Consider the following 17,783-nt stretch of genomic DNA (forward strand, 5'->3'; position numbering starts at 1 on the left):
ACGCAGATCTGACAAAGGCGTAGCACACAGTTTGCTTCTTTCCTCCGGGGACGTCGTTTTTCAGATCGATGAAGATAGACAATTCATCAGGGACGGTCCGTCGACCCCATTCTTGGCCGACGTTTCACACGAAGCTTATGGAGACCATACAATTAAGATCTCGGAATATAGCCGGAAGGACTCCCACTCACCTCCGCCATCCCCAGGCTTCTTCCAAGCAGCAGATCTAGACTCGTGTCTCTGCAAATTACTGCGGACCTACTCTACCACCCTCTTGGATGCACGTGCCACGTGCTCACGAAACTCTGTTGGCTGCGGACTATGTTCCGGGAGGGGCCGGCTTGGGGCGATCCCGGAGTGACTGACTGTTGTCTTCTCGCTTCTTTCGAAAGTGCGATATATCCGTACCGAGTCGTTGGTAATATTACATATCCTCTCCGGGGTTAGATGGGGGACAACAACCAAGTTGGTTGCCAAGGTATTCCCTCTCTTTCCCTGGCTACGTCGATTGGTGTCATTGGAAGGGGGGAAGTCCCGAGCGGCGCGATTCTAGTCTGGGATTAGACGCCAAGCCTTTCGGCCCAAGACCATTTCCTACGAATCCGAAGTCTTCATGGCCGAAAAAGCTTATTGGGGAATTGCCCTAATGCCGCATACGAGAGACTTTTGGCGGGCGTTGACACATTGCCAGCCTGGGCGCTGCGCACATCGCTCTCCCCCGCGGCGCCCTCACCGCTTCCCACCACACGGCCGATCTTGCCGGGGTATGTCTGTTTTCCTCTCTCCTCTTCTTCCATGTCGTTCAATCTTTGCCTTTTGGATACCCTCAGCGAAAAGAATCAGCAGAGTTCTGCTCCTCCACGTTGTGCACCATCAAGCATGGGCCATCTTGCTATGAGTGAAGAAAAGGGGCACCCTGGATTATTTTGGCACCAATTTCTCACATGCCTCGCCTTATTGTCGTTGTTAGGGGGGATACCCTGAGGCTAAAAAGGAGAGACGTATCTTTGTACACTCTCCTCTAGGCCAAACGGTCAAACCTTCCTCTCATCTTCATCTCCCGTCGGGCTAGCCGGAGCTACAGGACAAGCACGCATCGTTGGCACCGCCTAACCCGTCCTGGCCTCGCTGCAGTAAGGATGAAGCCGCCGTTTGCTTCCAGTGTGGAGTTGGAACCTGCGGCAGAAGGCTGGAAATTCCTTCTGCGCGAAGAAAAGAAACCAGGTTTTCCAAGACTAGCGCGGCGCTACGCTGCAGCTGCTGGAATGGCGGATTAGAGCCACCACCAGCAGAACGGCGAACGCCATCCGCACCGTTCGAATGGTGTGTGTGTGTGCTGTGTGTGTGTGACTGAGAGTGTGTGCCCGTGCCATGACTCGTTCTATGAAACGCGACGTTCGAAAGGTCCAACCGCCGCAACGCTAATCCTCTCTAGCCAAGAGTCTACCTCAAAAGCACCTGCGAGTCCTGCTTGCGCATCAGGCACTCTGTTACCCCATCCCTTCTCCCCGTGCTCGCGCTTCCTGCGTTCTCGGATTTCGATTTGTGTGCCCCCCAATCGCAAATTTTTTTTTTCTCTTTGCCCATAGAGATCGGAAGACCCGAGGCATTTTGTCCAGGTCGGGTCTTGCGGATGACGTCGTGGACCATGCCACTTGTAAGTAAATGGTCTGGTGTGTGTATTCGCCTCACTCTTCTCTCGCTTGACCCCTTTCCAAACAACAACAACAAAACAACACAGTCTCTCCTCCGAAGACGATTTCTTCCGTTTTGCTGAGAATTCAAAATTTTGCTAACTTTCATTCGTTGTTCGGAATGAAGCATCTTCATCTCATGGATTAAGGAAACCCCCCCATATATCAACTCAATTGTTGGATGTTCAGGCACACCTGCTATGATGTCCTGGCTGGTTCATCATGAGCAATCTCCTCTCCCCGCAGTTCAAGCTCGAAGAGGTCACCGAAGATGACATGGTCATCGCCTCGCTGGCCTGGGGCTTCACCCTCGGGTTCGGCTGGCTCACGACGTGGACGGCGGTTCGGCAGACTACGGCGATGTACAGGCGGCAGGGCGACCGCATCCTGCGCAATCCGTACATCTGGATGATTTGGCTGGAGATCCTAGTGTGCTCGATATTCAGCGTCATCTGCTGGTTGCATCTCAAGGGCATCATTCCACCAAGGTAGGCCAACTTTTGAACATGCCCGCCCGGCGCACCAGACACTAACATTGCGCGTCTCTAGCTTTGCGTTCTATTTCACCATCTTGACAACATGGGCACTGCAAGTCCAGTTCTTACTTCAAATCATCATCAACCGCTGCGCAATCCTCCTCACCAACAGGAAACTGGCATGGCGCGTCAAGGTCGGCGTCGCGGTCATCATCACCGCAATCAATATCTCGGTCTACAACATCTGGATCCCGGCCCGTCTGCAGGTCTCGGATCGCTATGTCGAGATCAACGACTGGTGGGACCGGTGCGAGAAGGTTATCTACCTCATCGTCGACGGCGCGCTCAACATCTACTTCGTTCGCATCGTGCAGAAGAATTTGGTCATGCACGGCTTGACCAAGTATAAACGTTTGACTAGGTTCAATATGTTCATTATTGGGTTCTCGCTGAGCATGGATGTGCTCATCATTGCCATGATGAGCCTGAACAACACCTTCGTGTAAGTGCATTCGGTCATCAGCATCTGACTCCCATTCTCTCTTGCTTTGAAGATGCTAACATCAACCAGCTACATGCAATTCCATCCCTTGGCCTACATGGTCAAACTCAAAATCGAAATGTCAATGGCCGAACTCATCGGCAAGGTCGCCCGCAAGCGTGACATGGGCATCCTCTCCGCCGCAGACTGGAACGGCGACCGCAACTCATGGCATCCCTCAGAGTACTCCCTCCAACTACCAAACTACAACCGCAACACACCCGCCGGTCGTCCCGCAAACCCCATCGAACTCAACTCCAACCTAACCCGCGGCACCAACACCGCAGCAGTCAGCACCGCCCCCGGTTCTCGGCGAGAATCCATCGGAACTGCCGACCTGGAAGGCGGCCAACAGCCTAAGATGGCAATCTACAGGACTCGAGAGGTCGTGGTGGAGATCGAGCGCCTGCCCCCGGGCGGCAGTACCGCCAACCCTACCGTCCCCGCAGCGACGAGCAGCTCCCAGCAGCCGCCCCCAGATTTGGAAATCTTCAACTCCCAGATCCTGATAGACGACTCCGATGACGACGAAGACGACGACTCCTCGCAGAAGGGCTTCTCGCACCCCGGCAAGTCCCTCGCGCTGCCCGACATCACGGCGCCCTGGGCAGGCGGCTTCAGCACGCGCATCTGGGACGGGACGAACTGCGAACAGGACCCGACCCTGCCGGCGTCGGTAGCGAAGATTGGATCGGGGTGGCAACAGGACGACGTGTTGCAGGCGAGCGGGTTTCCCGATTTGGGCACCAAGTGAACGGACAATCACGCGAATGTCAGAACCGCACGGAGGGGCTGACAGGGACAGCAAACACATGCAAAAAAGAATCACGGACTCCGATCGCTGCACGTATAACGTGATGTATGGATCCCGACGATTCGAACGACGGCGTTGCGTTGCGCACTCGAGCTGATGGACCCCGGCGACGGTCGGACGCGGGGTTGAGGCTTTTCGGATGAGACGACGGGCGGACGTGTCGATGTGCGACGAACGCCACGCCACGCCCCCCATCGGCCACGCGCGCGGAATTTCTCGCCGGGCTTTTATCGGCTGGAAAGGTGGCTTGGGAGGAATACGCGGAATTTTTTTTTGAGTCTGCTCCAGGGCTTTGATGAAGCCATTATCAGCTGCCTTAACCGCCCAGTCGGAAAACGCATTGCTCTCGGCATGCCTATCCGGCTCTCACCATCCACAAGACCCCATTTCCGAGGACACGGAGAGTTCTCAACATCCGGTGGGATAACCCACGGATATACATCATTACACTACAAACCAAAAAAAGTTTTGATTTTTTACGCTGCGCTAGAGCACGATACACGAAGCAGGTCACTGGATACCCTGCTTTCTCAGAAGAGCCATGCATGGAGTTAGAGGAGCTTGTCTACTATGTTGGAAAATCAGCTGAGCACGGCGTTCAAGGGTCGGGGACTGGGCTGGGGCTCATGGGGCAGGACAGCCTTTGGGTTTTGAGTACTGGTTACGAGGTCTTGGGAGTGTCGGCTCTTAATATTCAGGAAATACCCCGAGTCAGGAAAATGAAATGATATCAATCGATGTGAATACGTCGTGTCTCATCCTGCTGATATTGGTTTCTGGCCTGTGACATGATCGTCGATTGGCTGGCTTCGATGTCAAAACAGAATTAGGTTCTTGGTATATCGTTCGCTAAAGAACATCGGCTTTCCAACATAACGATGCCAACGAGGCTTTTCCTGTCTGTATCCAAGGATAAAAGGCCCAAAGTCCCACCGATACAGTGATCCTCCAGCAAGGCGAAAATGTGCCACGATTGAACGATGCTTCTGGCACCAGCAGAGATCCGATGGGCCTCGACAAGAGTATTTGGGATAAGCTGGGTAGTGGATGATGACTAGTCACCCGACGTCGAAACTAGACGTCCGTCTTCCTCGCCGGTCAAAGATTAATCAGAGGCTAATCATCAAAAACCAAAGACTAAGGCGTCGATGAAATGTGTTTGTGTCCTTGGAATTCCACTCTCATCCGGTTGGAGACGGGGATTTATCAGACCACATCTCCCAAACCCAGGATACAGGTACATTCTTCCTTGGTTTTGAATCAGTGCGTCAGCATTTTCTCGTCCTTTCTTATATAGCCAGGACTTTTCGACATCTGTTAGCATATGGTGGGGTGGTGGATGTCTGTTAGGTCAGTTTAGACGAGTGGAACACAGAAGTTAGTTGGAGATTTATAGAGAAGTAGATGAAACTGAAGCAGATGCACTTCTTTGAATAGTAATACAAGCCCTGCTCAGGATTTTCTCTTTCATTATAGAGTCATAGTACAAGCATTACTCTCTGTGGTGAACGCAATCCTTTGATGTAGATCAGAATGTTCAACTAAAGGCTTGAGCTGGTAGATCTCCTGTCGTCCGTCTTGCGCGATGTTATGCAGTTTTATGCCCGTGCTCAAAGAAGAATACGCAGAAATCAGCTGCATGGCACATTCGGGCTTGATGAACGGTTCTTGGATAAAGGATCTCATTGTAGTGCAGTGGCTTTGAGGATAGCAGAATCTAGTCTACCGCCTGAGAGCTCCTCATTTAAGCACATGAAGGCAGTAGCAATCAGCATCAGAAGCTTCATCAATGGGCCGTCAATGCTGCACTGTTAATAAAGAAGCTGGTTACTTCAAGGATCACATACCTCATGCAGACGGCTGGTGTCAGTACAGGCAATACTCGTTAGCCCGCTCCTCTACATTCATGCCTTTACTACACCAATTGGCACCTTCAGGTAGTGTTTGGGTTTTAAGGCAGCAAGTGGTTCTGGATCTTCGCCGTCCGTCCCCTAAGGAGTTGGAGTATCCTTTCTTATTCATTGTGTCCTTAGTTTGATGGAGCTCCATGAACTGAACCATGTCTGGAAATGGAGGGTAACTTGTCTTGCCTTGGGAGACTACTTGAATCTCTCTGTTTCTCAGAGACCAGTGACACGCTGGTCACAGCAAATTTTCTTATAGAGGAGTCTCTAGATGCAGAAACGTGTTGATATATATAATCTCAGGGCATGTTCAAGTCTTCAGTCTTTTTCTGGGGTCATGCCGCACAAATTTTATCTCTTTATACCGGTTGAGCGGAATAGTGTATGAGCTCACATCATTAAACCTTCGCATTTGCCAACGTGAAAAGATTAGCTTTGACTCCATCTACTTGCAGCTGCTCCGTCTGCCGCAGCGCCACATCAGCCTGTTGAGTCAGGATTGAGTCTGATGAATATAAACTGGTCACTTGAGCGCTGACAACGATTTTCGTTTCTACGGCAAATGAGCTTCAGGGTATGATGTGTCTGCTGTGAGCTTGAGGATCCTTATCTCATCCCATCACATTGCGTACATTTCGAATCGAGGCGGTAGCGCGCTCACCCGGGAAACGGCAAGAATGCTTAATTCTTCCAGCTTATTCACAAATAAACTTTCTCAAACAACCGACGAAAGAAACGAGCGCAGACATTCTATGTTAGTATCTCATGTATTGTTGGGTGTCTGGGCATTGGGTCCTGGATACTCCAAAGAACTTGAAGCTCTCTCTCATGGAAGCAATGAGCCGAACCTGTTCATTCATACCGCCAAAATCTATGCGGATGCGTACAATATAAATCACCAGGTGTCTCTCTAGAACTGTTTGGTCTTCCCAGACCTTTCTATGGTGAGATATGATCAGAAATTGAGGATGCCTTCAGCCTCAAATCTCACCCTTGGCGACGCCACTATTTGTGCCATCCTCCAAGGACTTCAGTGTAGAAGAGGCAGTCAGCTTTTACTTGACGTGCTGTTGAAGATTCTTCTCGTCTTGGAGACAGACAGGAGTTATCGTCAGATGAAGTCTACTTCATTCCTTCTCAGTGCCATCCATCGCTGATACAGATTTCTTCAACGCGTTGCCTCATCCATAAGATACTGACCAACGATAGAAAGCACATCATACTAGTTCTCTTCTTGCGGTGGAGAGAGGCACACACCAATGACATATTTGAATGTGTTGATGCTTCTCGCTTCTGCTGGTGAATAAACCATAGAGTTGTCACAGGGCCCTTGATGCCGTACAGAATTCCCGAAAACACTTGTTGGTTTCAGGGGAAGGATTGTCAGTGGATTTCAATGTCTGCCTATTCATACAACTAGACTCTGATGAATCGACGAGGGACACAAGACGATGATGAACTGGCGTCGCCCGTGTCACATCATATTCCTTCCATGGATATGTTGACGGAGCGCCTTAGCCAGAGCTTCCACATGGTTCCACATGGCAGAAACCTAACTGTGGGATTTCAAACACATCGCGCGCCCATTGTGGTGGCTGCAATCATCTGGTACGACCTCATCTTTGCTCTATTTCAAGGTGAGCCCGAAGTTCGTGGTCGTAACACAGGCCAACACGAATTGGTTGGTTCCTTGCACATCGCAAGTCCGGTGGCTATCTTTGCCCGGCTTAGGTACCTATAGAAAGAGTTCTATACGCTGAATGGTCAGATTTTACGCCACACCAATTGAAGCTTTCGCCACCTTTGACTTGCATTGATGATTACTTCTATCTAACGCAGAAGAAAAGAGGCATCAATGGGAGTGATCTGGTTGGGAAACCGACCCTTAAAACCATCATTTATCTCTCTCCTTCATCTTCTATGGTCTCGGGCTTATTGTACCCGATTGTCATTTAGGATAGTCAAAACAATATGGCATGCTATCAAAATGCTTGAATCCGTCTGAGAGTGGGTTTACATGAATCATGGGACTGTGTTTGAGACTCATTGTTGAGGAAGGACGTGAAGCAGACGCAAAGCAGCTGGTTTTTATATACGGGCCCGGTGGGTTTTCTAGATAAGTGAACGATTCACAGCTCAAAGAAGCTTCCATCAGACAAACATTCAGCCTCAAGCTCCACAAATCCCAGTGCTGCTCAATCACGCTTTCATATTTAGGTAGTCTACATATATCTATGGAAATGAGTAGCGAGAAGTTTCGCACCGGAGATATTTCGCACCACAGCAGTCCAGCTTCACAGTTGCCTGCAAGCTCTCAAGGGATTTCAAACGTCTCGCCGTAAGCCCGAGGTTGCATACTTAATTATGTCAAGGGCGTTTCAAGTCTAGTTCACCTTGGCATCGATGTTAGGTTCATATATGAATACCCCCAAAGAAAGGATGGATAACATCAACCAGTGTTCCTCAGCAGCTCGAAGTCCCAAGCCGCCAATCCCGACGGTATTACAAATCGTAAATGTACCAGTCATCAGAACGGCTCTATAGCTCAGAGAGCAGAGAAGTCTACATTGGTTTTTAGGGGTAGACTTTCTGGCGAAGCTTGGCTTTATACTGGAAAGCATCACATCAAACTCCGCCGGCAAGAACAAGATATATCCGCTCTCTTTTGTTCATGTGGTCTCACAGATGTTAGAAAACATTGAATTCCTCTCAAAGGGGTGAGACGCATGATTCCAGCCTCATCCTTAGGTCTGCCTGTGCCGTCCGGGCCAGTCTGAGAATTTCGGTCGCCATGACGAAACAGAGCCATCAGCCTCTTATTTCCTCTTCGTGTTCCTGTTTCGGCCTGTAATCGACCAGCTATTCACGATGGAATACCTCAGAAGGCTGGTTCCAGACGTCCCTCAAAACGCACCACAGCGTAGCTTTAGTTTCTACAAGTTCCGACGAATCGAACAAGCTGACTAGTCATTCGTAGAGTCTTACACCCGACCCCAATTTGTGGCAACTGCGGTAACGAACAGCTCTTTGTTTTTAAACCGATCTCGGCGCGGCATGCCATGCGAGCCAACCCATCATTTGCCCGGACATAACGTGCCGGCGCATGTCAACCTGAAAATAAGAGCTCTGTGGAGTAGACGGCTCTATAAATATTGTCATTCCCGAATGATAAAGCTTCCTCCAGGGTGAAAAATGCAATTCTTTGCCACGACCACATGATCAATACCGTCAACACACGCAGATGGCGGAGTTCAGCTTGAGCACATCATATCGCCTGGAAACGGTGAACACTTCTTCTGTCCTTAATCACCTCTCTCGTACTGGTCGTATCCACGAAGAATACTCTGACAAAACGGTTCAAAGTCAGTACGCTGCGAGCGCGGCAGTTGTCAGACTTCTTGTGGCTTGTTTAAGCTGATGGGAACCTCCATACAGGCTCGTCGTATTGGCCATTGTGTACCTAGCACTTTCTATCAACACCACAATGGATTGGGTTGCATGCTTACTACTCGCTAGATCCTGACGATTGATCTTATATGCAGACGAACCTCAGCATGTTGAGCATTCTTGAACCGTTGGTTGTCTTTCTCAGATTCAGTGAATCTAATCTCAATTCAAACACAGATGAGCGATTCACTATAAGAAAGCGCCTTAACTATCATCTCAGCTGACCTGATCAAAAATGTAATGGTGGGTAATGTCATCCACCCCGCATTATAAGGGGATGCTCTGAGCGGAGCTGCTCACTGTGGGAACTCAGCGGCGTCCCTTTGGGAAAAGTCTCATCCGCAGAGAAGATGAGAAGTCGTGTCAATAGGGCAATACGTGACGAAAGACAGCAGGTATAACCAGAGATAGAGTCCGTACCACTGCTCGGTTTGCGACGTTACCTTCTAATCACTTGAGAGACATAAACTCTTAATTGTTCATGGCCCAAACACTGGCTGCAGAACGTACAAGCGAAGGTCGCATCATGCCGTCGTTTTGTCTGCTAAAAGAGAACAGGGAATATATAAATATATGTATAGCTGAGATCCGTCTCCCCTCCTCCTGCTCAGACGTGCGATGAGCCCACAAGATGCAATTCTGTATGGCAAGCGCTGATGTCCGTGTAGGAACGGCTGCGCTTGCGAAAAATAATTATATAAAGCGAGGTTTGCCATTTCGTTTTCAACTTCCGCAGACGGTAAATAATTGCTGACCGTGGATGACGCAGATGCATAGTTTGGTGAGCTTATGCAAATGGAAAAGCCGAGTGGAATTGGCCATCTTGGCATTACAGCTGTCGTCATGCCCACACGTCGTCTTCTATATTTGTCATCCTTATGATATTCCCATCGTAATAATGACAAGTGTTGTTCTGCAATGCTACAAAAGAACCCGTATAATGCAACAGCATGGACATCTCGTAGTGACTCTTTAACTTCATCATCAAAGAGAAACATCACCATTCCATCTATCAGAGCCACTGTTTGTGGTGTTATGACTTATGCTACATGCTACACCTTGTGCTTTTATAACTTTAAGATATCAATGTGAGCGAATCTAAAGTGCTGCACCTGTACTTAAAGCGAAAGAAGCGTCTTTGAGGCAGAGTTCCGTCCGCGCACACAACCGATTGCACGGGATTCGCTTCTGGCCACCACATAACATCGCTTTTCACCACAACTCTCAGAAAGTTGCAAAGCCAAGGTGCTGAGAAAGACATAGTCGCTAGTTTCCCACACAAACATCACTTGATATCTTTCAATTTCTGCCTGTTGTTTTTCCTGCTTCAGATGGAGACAGTAGTAATGAAGGACGGCGCCGAAACAGGTACGGAAAGCAGACGCGAACTCGAAGGCAAGGATAATCAGCTACTGGACCTAAAGAAAGCTTCCTCTTTTACCTGAAAAGTCTGGGACAGCCTCAATGAGTGTGATCTTAGTTTCTCCATACTTAGGTAAATAGAAGATGTCCTCTCTTAAATACGTCTTTTGTCTCGATGACGAAACGTGAGTCGGGCACGTGATACTCTAGTTGCTCAAGAGGCGCCGTGGGAAGACATTGATTCGGGAGACGAAGCCAGCCAATACCCAATCACCGATTACACCAGCGCACTGTCAAAAATTGTTCTATTCTTCCAACCTGAGCCGAAAATTGGACCGCGAAGTCCTTTCTACCGATTATGATAACCCCAAGCCATCCACCCGGCTGTGTAGTAGCGTCTATAATGCCTTGCCCCAGTCGTAATTCATGAATCGTAACTCATACACATCCATCCGCAGTTATGATGCAGCATCACGGACACATCTCTCGTCCAAACATGTCTGCGAAGCTGTCAGTACCCGTCAACATCCCGCCTAATGGAGTAGCCTACCTCGTCACAAGCTGCGCGAACCTCATCCCTGGCCATAAGGCGCTTCCAATAAACATAACAACGCAAACCCAAAATCTCACTGCAGCCTTCACTCCTGCTCATCCCCCTTCCCCTCCTCGCCAGCACCCTTCGTCTCCCGCGCCTTCTCAGCCCTCCCCTCCCCAGCCTTGACAACCTTCCTCAACACACTCATCTTCCTCTCGAAGTCCTCCAACAAAGGCCCGTACTCCTCCCTGCCAGATTTAGCCACCGCACTATTCGAACTCGGCAGACTCTCCGCCTTATCCGCACCCCCACCAACGCCAGCACCCTCGCCCTCGACGCCATCAATCTTCAACACCATCCCGCCCCCCTCCTTCTCCCCCTCCTGGCGCTCAATACTCGCCTGCGTCACCGCAAAATCCGCGCTCAAACTCGCCGCCGAAGCCACCGTCCACCGTCCATCCTCGCCAGGGACGACATCCAACAAAATCGCGCGGTTGTTCGTCGGAGTTCCCGCCGCTGCTGCCGAGGAGGACGAGGACGAGGCCTGGTTCGCGGCGTGCTGCGCCGCGAGCGCGGAGGTGAGCACGTCCGGGTCGTCGTCGGCGAAGATGTACCGCACGGTCGGGTGGTGCGTCGTGTTCGTGCTAGCGTTGGAGACGAGGGTGAAGAAGCCGGCCGGGTCGAGCTTCGGGGTCGCGGGGGCGTCGGAGGGTTGGTGGTCTTCTGCGGGCTGTTGTTGCTGCTGCGGGTCGGCGGCGGTGTCTGTGACGACGGTTTCTACCGCGGGCGCAGGTTTGGCGTCGGTCGTCTTTTGGGTCTGCGATGATGACAGGGAGGCAGCACCGGGAGCGACGGGAGCTTGGTGTTGTTGGTCGGCGACCTCGGGGCTCGGGACGTCGGCCATCATGAGACGGTGCAGGTCTACTGACGTCGCGTGGGGTTTGGTCTCGTGTGTGGTGTTGTTGTGTCGGAAGCGGCAGTTGCGGGGGTTCTCTGGTGCGTCGTCGGGTTGGGGCGCGATGCGCCGGTTGGCATCTTTTCCCTTGTCAAGGTGGAGGGAGCAGGACTCGGCGATGGGGTCCAGGGAGGGACGGAAGTTGGAGCTGCTGTAGGGCGGCATGGTGGAGTGAGGTCGATCTGGGGTAACGTCGCTTATCGCTTATCACCACGTGACTGCGAGTAGGGGTCGTGATCTTGCATGTGATGCAGCCAACGACGACCTCCCTCTGAGCTTGGAGATGGGAGGAAGTGTCAACAAATCTGGAAAAGGTTTGGGACTATTGTTTGGGACGAAGGAAATTTGACTCAATTACTTCATGGCTGGGAACTTTGGAAAAATCAAATCTTGTGGCCATGCTGTTGTCGAAGCTAAAGTATTCCTCAGTCTCATCAAGGCCGGGCACAGAGGTAAAGGAACAAGACCATAAGGTTGATGAACGAAGAGGGACAATCAACACTCTGTGGCAGTTTCGATTTCAATCAATACTTTTGTCCTCGCCCACTCGTTGATTACCAAAACCAGGTAATCTGACAGGGTTTTCTTCTATGCTATTGCTTCATACCGAAGTCTTTATGTTGATGCAAAACGACCCCCTTTGTCGCCAGACTTGGGTATCTCTACTTTCTCTCGCAAAACGAAACGCCAAAACTCCAGGAAGAAATCAATACGGAGACTATCGCTCGACTCCAACCTCGGGGACCTGGTTCTCCCACTCGAATTCTGGAGCATGTCAGCAGTGCACGCCATCCAGGAAGGTTGACGAGGAACTTACTCTGACGACACATGGGGCATTGGCCCTTGGCTGAATCTTGCTTGATCCACTCCATGATGCAGTGCTGTTTGTTGTATTAGAAGGATGGCACCGTACAGCTGGTGGAGATTGACTCACCATGTGGAAGTTGTGGCCGCACTTGCCAGACACTGGATGTGGTCAGTAATAGAAACAAGTCGACAAGAGAATGGCCATCTCACAAAGGCTGCAGTCATCGCCAGGGTATTTGCATGTTGGGCATGTCCCGTCAAAGTGGACTTGGCAGATGCCGCAGACGTCGTCCTCGGGGATATCCCACCGCCACGTCGCGACGGTGTTCCAGCGGGTAATCTTGACCTTCATGATGCTGGTATTTTATGCAATATGGATCCTGGTTGTTTTTTTTGTCCTTTGTGTTTGCAAGAGGTTGGCATCAACATTGACACACAAGTTGGCGGATGTTAGATAAGGTAAGTCAAGCTGAGGCAGCCTGTCTTGCTGACGTGCATCCCGCTCTTGTTTGTTGAAGTTGCGACGCGGGACACTCCAGCAGCGTCTGCGGGGCAACAGCAGGGCATCCCCCAAAGCCAGTCAATCACGTCGAAAAAAGATGGAGACATGGCCCAAGCTCCCCGCATTGAGCGTTCGCGTGCCCATGAACACCACACAGCAGCGACTGATTGCTAGTGGACCGTTGGCGTGCTACCTTACCTTCCAGGTTATTAGTCTGCTCCACTGCCCAAGCAAAAAGCGCGGGCAGTTTGGCAGTGGCCGTTGTCAGCCAACAACGGACGCTCAAGTCGCCGGCCAGTCACCGAAGCGGACCCCGACCACCTTCCGCTTATCTCTTGAGAAGTTCAGAGGGCAGGTGCAGCCAGGGAACATGCCCTGGGCTGTCCACGTCTTGTAAAGTCCCGTTGATGGGTTTCCATTGACGCTGAACTGGATTGGACCCGCCCAATGATTGCCCGCGGAGGAGGCGCGATGGAAACTGGAACCAACCAGTTGGCGCTACCTTTGTAGGTGGTGGTCACTCAGATTTTACCGGACAGTTGCTGTCTCCCGCTTTCCATTGCGACTCCCATATTTGCCGCCAACTGGTCGACGTTCATAACGACACCAGCCGCCGTCGCCCTTCTCCAAAAAACTTGCCCACCACCGGTCACCGGCCTCCCGCCCAAACAACACCACCATCAACCACCACCGCAAATTCCTCCACTTACGTCTTTCACTACTGCCAACCGCCTGGAAAAAAAAAAAAAGTTCAAGCCTCATTCGTAGCTTCCCCTCTCCGAACCCCGCACGCAAACCAACCACATGCAATGCCTCTGCGGCTTTGGCCTTCGTGATTTTTCTTCCCTCTCTCCTGCCACCCTCTGAGGGCCCTGCGTTCCGGGCTGCCCGCCCTGCTGCCGTTGTCATCGACCGATAAACGACCCGATCCCCCGTCCGCCGCCGCAGTCATCGTCGTCGTCCGTCCCGTCCTCTCCCGACCGACCTCCATCTGACATCGCTCACCACCCAACCCAGGTGATTCAGAACTCCTAAGAGCAGGAAAACCACCACACACAACACACACGATGGCCACCGTTGCCATCTTCCGGTCGTCGCGCACCGCCGCGAAGCTGCCGCAATGGCAATGCGCCCGCCCCCTCGCCGCCTTCGCCCTGCGCCGCTCCTTCTCCTCCTACCTCGTCACCCCCAAGGAGCTCGACGAGGCCCTGAAGAAGAACCCGCCTTCCAAGATTAGCCCGGAGCCCCGCGTCATCCCCCTCTGCGCCTCCTGGTTCCTGCCCAACGACGGCCGCACCGGCATCGAGGTCTTCCGCCAGCAGCGCATCCCCAAGGCACGCTTCTTCGACCTCGACAAGGTCATCGACCGCCGCAGCCCCTACCCGCACATGCTGCCCTCCGCAAAGGACTTCGCCGCCGCCATGAGCGAGCTCGGCATCCGCAAGGAGGACACCGTCGTCGTCTACGACAGCAAGGAGCTCGGCATCTTCAGCGCCCCGCGCGTCGGCTGGACCCTCAAGATCTTTGGCCACCCCAAGGTCCACCTCCTCAACAACTTCAAGCTGTGGGTTGACCAGGAGCTGCCCACCGAGTCCGGCGAGCTGTACAGCGTCGAGTGCTGTCCCTACCCGATCCCCAAGCTGGACGAGAGCAAGGTCGCCGAGTTCGAGGAGGTGCGCGAGATTGCGCTGGATCACAACAAGGAGGGCGCCGAGGGCGTGCAAGTTATCGATGCGCGGTCGCCGGGACGTTTCACCGGAAAGGACCCCGAGCCGCGGGAGGGACTGTCGTCAGGCCACATGCCCGGCTCGATCAACATCCCCTTCAACGCCGTGCTCGACCCCGAGACCAAGGCCTTCTACCCGGCCGAGAAGCTGAAGCAGATCTTCAAGGAGAAGGGCGTCAACCCCGAGAAGCCCATCGTCTCGAGCTGCGGCACCGGCGTGACTGCCTGTGTCATTGAGACTGCTATGGAGGAGGCCGGATGGGGTTCCCCTGAGAAGCGCAGAGTATATGACGGAAGCTGGACGTGAGTTTATTCACCAACGGAGATATCGTTTCACCAACTAACTTATGCACAGCGAATGGGCGCAACGGGTCAAGCCCTCCGACTCACTCATCCGGAAGGACGAGTAAAAGAATGGGAGAGAACCGCACTGCTAATGAGTCCATATTCAAACCCTCAACTCCACATCTACGAGCATATCATACGAGTATTTCAGCTTAAACAAATAACTCTACCCCCGCACACACACCCGGTGGCTTTGCAGCGCAAGTTGCTTCTAGTTGCGATACCCTCCCAACCCCACTTCTGGTTTTTCTAGTTTTTCTCATGTACGATATCCGGCTCACAGCTCATGGAGTATGCATTGCGCATGGGGGAGGTTCGTAAGCCCAAATTTTTCGTCGTTTGGAAGAGAGCACAAGCAATGGAGGCGGGGATCGGCGGTGACAAAGGCTGGTGTACATAGGCGGCCCACGATAATGATGACAACCCTGGGACATTGCATTTGGGAGCTTTTGCGCAGCGACGACGACTGCAACATGACCTGGACAGTGACTCACATGAAATTGCAAACGCGCGGGGTTCGGTTTGGGTCACGATTTGTTTACCCAAGGCATTGATCGACCCTGGTTTATCAGTGGAGTGTGGTTGGAGCGCATTGAGTCTGCGACTTTGGGGAATTTCACCCACCATGCGCCAATAGTGGAGCCGGATGATATGATTTCGGTCTGTCTCGGTGAGCTGTCCCGCGGAACCCAGGACCCCCACCCAGCTCACCGAGCGCCTCGAAAAGTCTGCCTCGGAGCTCAGGCCACCTCTTTCCTCCTCAGGTCCGTTAGGGCTCGCCAAAGCCCGCCTTCCGAAAAAGGCCGGTGCACACACTGCAAAAATAATGTCCTAGTCCGGCCCTGACAGCCACCACAGACCCCCGCAAAAAAAGTCGTGGGTGAACGAATCTCGAAATAACTTCCCCCCCATCAACCACCACTAACCGCAGCAGCAACTTCTTTTCCTCTGCAACCCTCCCCTCACCTCACATCGACAATTATGGCTGACCGTGGTGCAAGCGCCCCCCGTGGCGGTGGTTTCGGATCCCGCGGTGGTGACCGTGGCCGTGGACGTGGTCGTGGTCGCGGCCGCCGCGGCGGAAAGAGCGAGGAGAAGGAGTGGCAGCCCGTCACCAAGCTCGGCCGTCTCGTGAAGGCCGGCAAGATCAACAGCATGGAGGAGATCTACCTGCACTCCCTGCCCATCAAGGAGTACCAGATTGTCGACTTCTTCCTGCCCAAGCTCAAGGATGAGGTCATGAAGGTGCGCGCACACAACACAATGCAACAAAATTGCTACAACAACATCCCGAAGACCGAAAGACCTACGACGAATTACTTCCAATCCCCCGAGATCGAAAATTATCGCAGACCGAAATTTTGCCCGACAATGCGCAATTGGAGATCTTGGGGAAGGGGTTGCAATTCGTCTAGGTCTACGGATACGACAGGGTCGTTCTTGTTGCAATTGAGTTGAGAAAGGGAAACAGAGGGACAATATGCTAACCTGTGGTTTCTTTTCCCCAATTGCAGATCAAGCCCGTCCAGAAGCAGACCCGTGCCGGTCAGCGCACGCGTTTCAAGGCCATCGTCCTTATCGGTGACTCTGAGGGCCACGTCGGTCTCGGCATCAAGACCTCCAAGGAAGTCGCTACCGCCATCCGTGCCGCCATCATCATCGCCAAGTTGAGCGTCATCCCCGTCCGTCGCGGATACTGGGGTACCAACCTCGGTCTGCCCCACTCCCTGCCCACCAAGGAGTCTGGCAAGTGCGGTTCCGTCACCGTCCGTGTACGTACATCCCGCTCGCTGCGTCGTGGTTTTCGGTCGAAGACGGAAAAGAAGGAAAATCAGAAGTTGGCTGCTAATGCGCACAACCACAGCTCATCCCCGCCCCCCGCGGTACCGGCCTCGTCGCCTCCCCCGCCGTCAAGCGTCTCCTCCAGCTTGCTGGTGTCGAGGACGCCTACACCTCCTCCGCCGGTTCCACCAAGACCCTCGAGAACACCCTCAAGGCCACCTTCGTCGCCGTCTCCAACACCTACGGCTTCCTCACCCCCAACCTGTGGAAGGAGACCAAGCTCATCAGATCCCCGCTCGAGGAGTACGCCGACACTCTGCGCGAGGGCAAGCGCTACTAGATTTCTCCCAACAGGAAGTCTGGTAATGATGAGGTGAAAGCGGGAGGAAGAAGAAAACAGATTTGAGGCGCCGGCAGGGAAAGGATATCATGTTACGAAAACCCTGTGGTGGCTTCTGGGAAAATTCTCTCTCAAATGGAGTTGCGCGTTGCCGTTATACTGCATCGTTGGGTTGGCCAGGGCATGATGAACATTAAGGCTTTATGGGCAAGCTAGCTCGGATCTGAAAATAAAGATCAAAACTTCGACTGCAGACGGTGGTCTTTTTTTCGGGTTGTTTTCACGTTAATATTATGGGCATGGAACTCAATGGCTTGGAATCGTGGTGATGCGGTACTGAGATGCTGATGTGTAGGACGACCGACGCAGGACTGGACCGAGCCTGTGACACGCCGACGATCAGGAGCCCCGGCCGACAAGGTCCCATTTTGAGGTTTGGCTATCTGGAGTGCGGACACGGCTCCTTGGACTCTACACGGATACACCGCGGCCTGCTCTTCGAGTGAAGGGTGGCTGAGAACGGGTTGTGTCCGAAAGCGACAATCAAACCTTC

The 17,783-nt window shown here is 52.5% G+C and overlaps 5 protein-coding genes across 5 annotated transcripts; 3 read left to right on the top strand and 2 right to left on the bottom strand.

Moving 5' to 3' along the window:
- Positions 1-1,916: 1,916 nt before the first annotated feature.
- On the top strand, positions 1,917-3,465 carry CGCA056_v009478 (uncharacterized protein; the record flags this gene model as incomplete). The annotated part of the gene is made up of 3 exons (XM_037324725.1): positions 1,917-2,182; positions 2,244-2,672; positions 2,742-3,465. The coding sequence occupies 3 exons, from the start codon at positions 1,917-1,919 to the stop codon at positions 3,463-3,465; spliced, it is 1,419 nt and encodes a 472-aa protein (XP_037176531.1).
- Positions 3,466-10,876: 7,411 nt separating this feature from the next.
- Positions 10,877-11,893, bottom strand: CGCA056_v009479 (uncharacterized protein; the record flags this gene model as incomplete). Its single annotated transcript, XM_037324726.1, has 1 exon — positions 10,877-11,893. The coding sequence occupies one exon, from the start codon at positions 11,891-11,893 to the stop codon at positions 10,877-10,879; it is 1,017 nt and encodes a 338-aa protein (XP_037176530.1).
- Positions 11,894-12,446: 553 nt separating this feature from the next.
- Positions 12,447-12,887, bottom strand: apc11 (Anaphase-promoting complex subunit 11; the record flags this gene model as incomplete). Its single annotated transcript, XM_037324727.1, has 4 exons — positions 12,447-12,493; positions 12,546-12,609; positions 12,663-12,694; positions 12,746-12,887. 4 exons carry the CDS (start codon positions 12,885-12,887, stop codon positions 12,447-12,449), a joined length of 285 nt encoding a protein of 94 aa, XP_037177305.1.
- Positions 12,888-14,104: 1,217 nt separating this feature from the next.
- On the top strand, positions 14,105-15,173 carry TUM1 (Thiosulfate sulfurtransferase TUM1; the record flags this gene model as incomplete). The annotated part of the gene is made up of 2 exons (XM_037324728.1): positions 14,105-15,066; positions 15,119-15,173. The coding sequence occupies 2 exons, from the start codon at positions 14,105-14,107 to the stop codon at positions 15,171-15,173; spliced, it is 1,017 nt and encodes a 338-aa protein (XP_037177306.1).
- Positions 15,174-16,089: 916 nt separating this feature from the next.
- RPS2 (40S ribosomal protein S2) lies at positions 16,090-17,230 on the top strand (the record flags this gene model as incomplete). Its single annotated transcript, XM_037324729.1, has 3 exons — positions 16,090-16,353; positions 16,623-16,880; positions 16,973-17,230. 3 exons carry the CDS (start codon positions 16,090-16,092, stop codon positions 17,228-17,230), a joined length of 780 nt encoding a protein of 259 aa, XP_037176597.1.
- Between the last annotated feature and the right edge of the window lie 553 nt (positions 17,231-17,783).

Source organism: Colletotrichum aenigma (assembly GCF_013390185.1).
Source record: "Colletotrichum aenigma strain Cg56 chromosome Unknown KSG_Cg56_contig06, whole genome shotgun sequence".
Classification (NCBI taxonomy): Eukaryota; Fungi; Ascomycota; class Sordariomycetes; order Glomerellales; family Glomerellaceae; genus Colletotrichum; species Colletotrichum aenigma.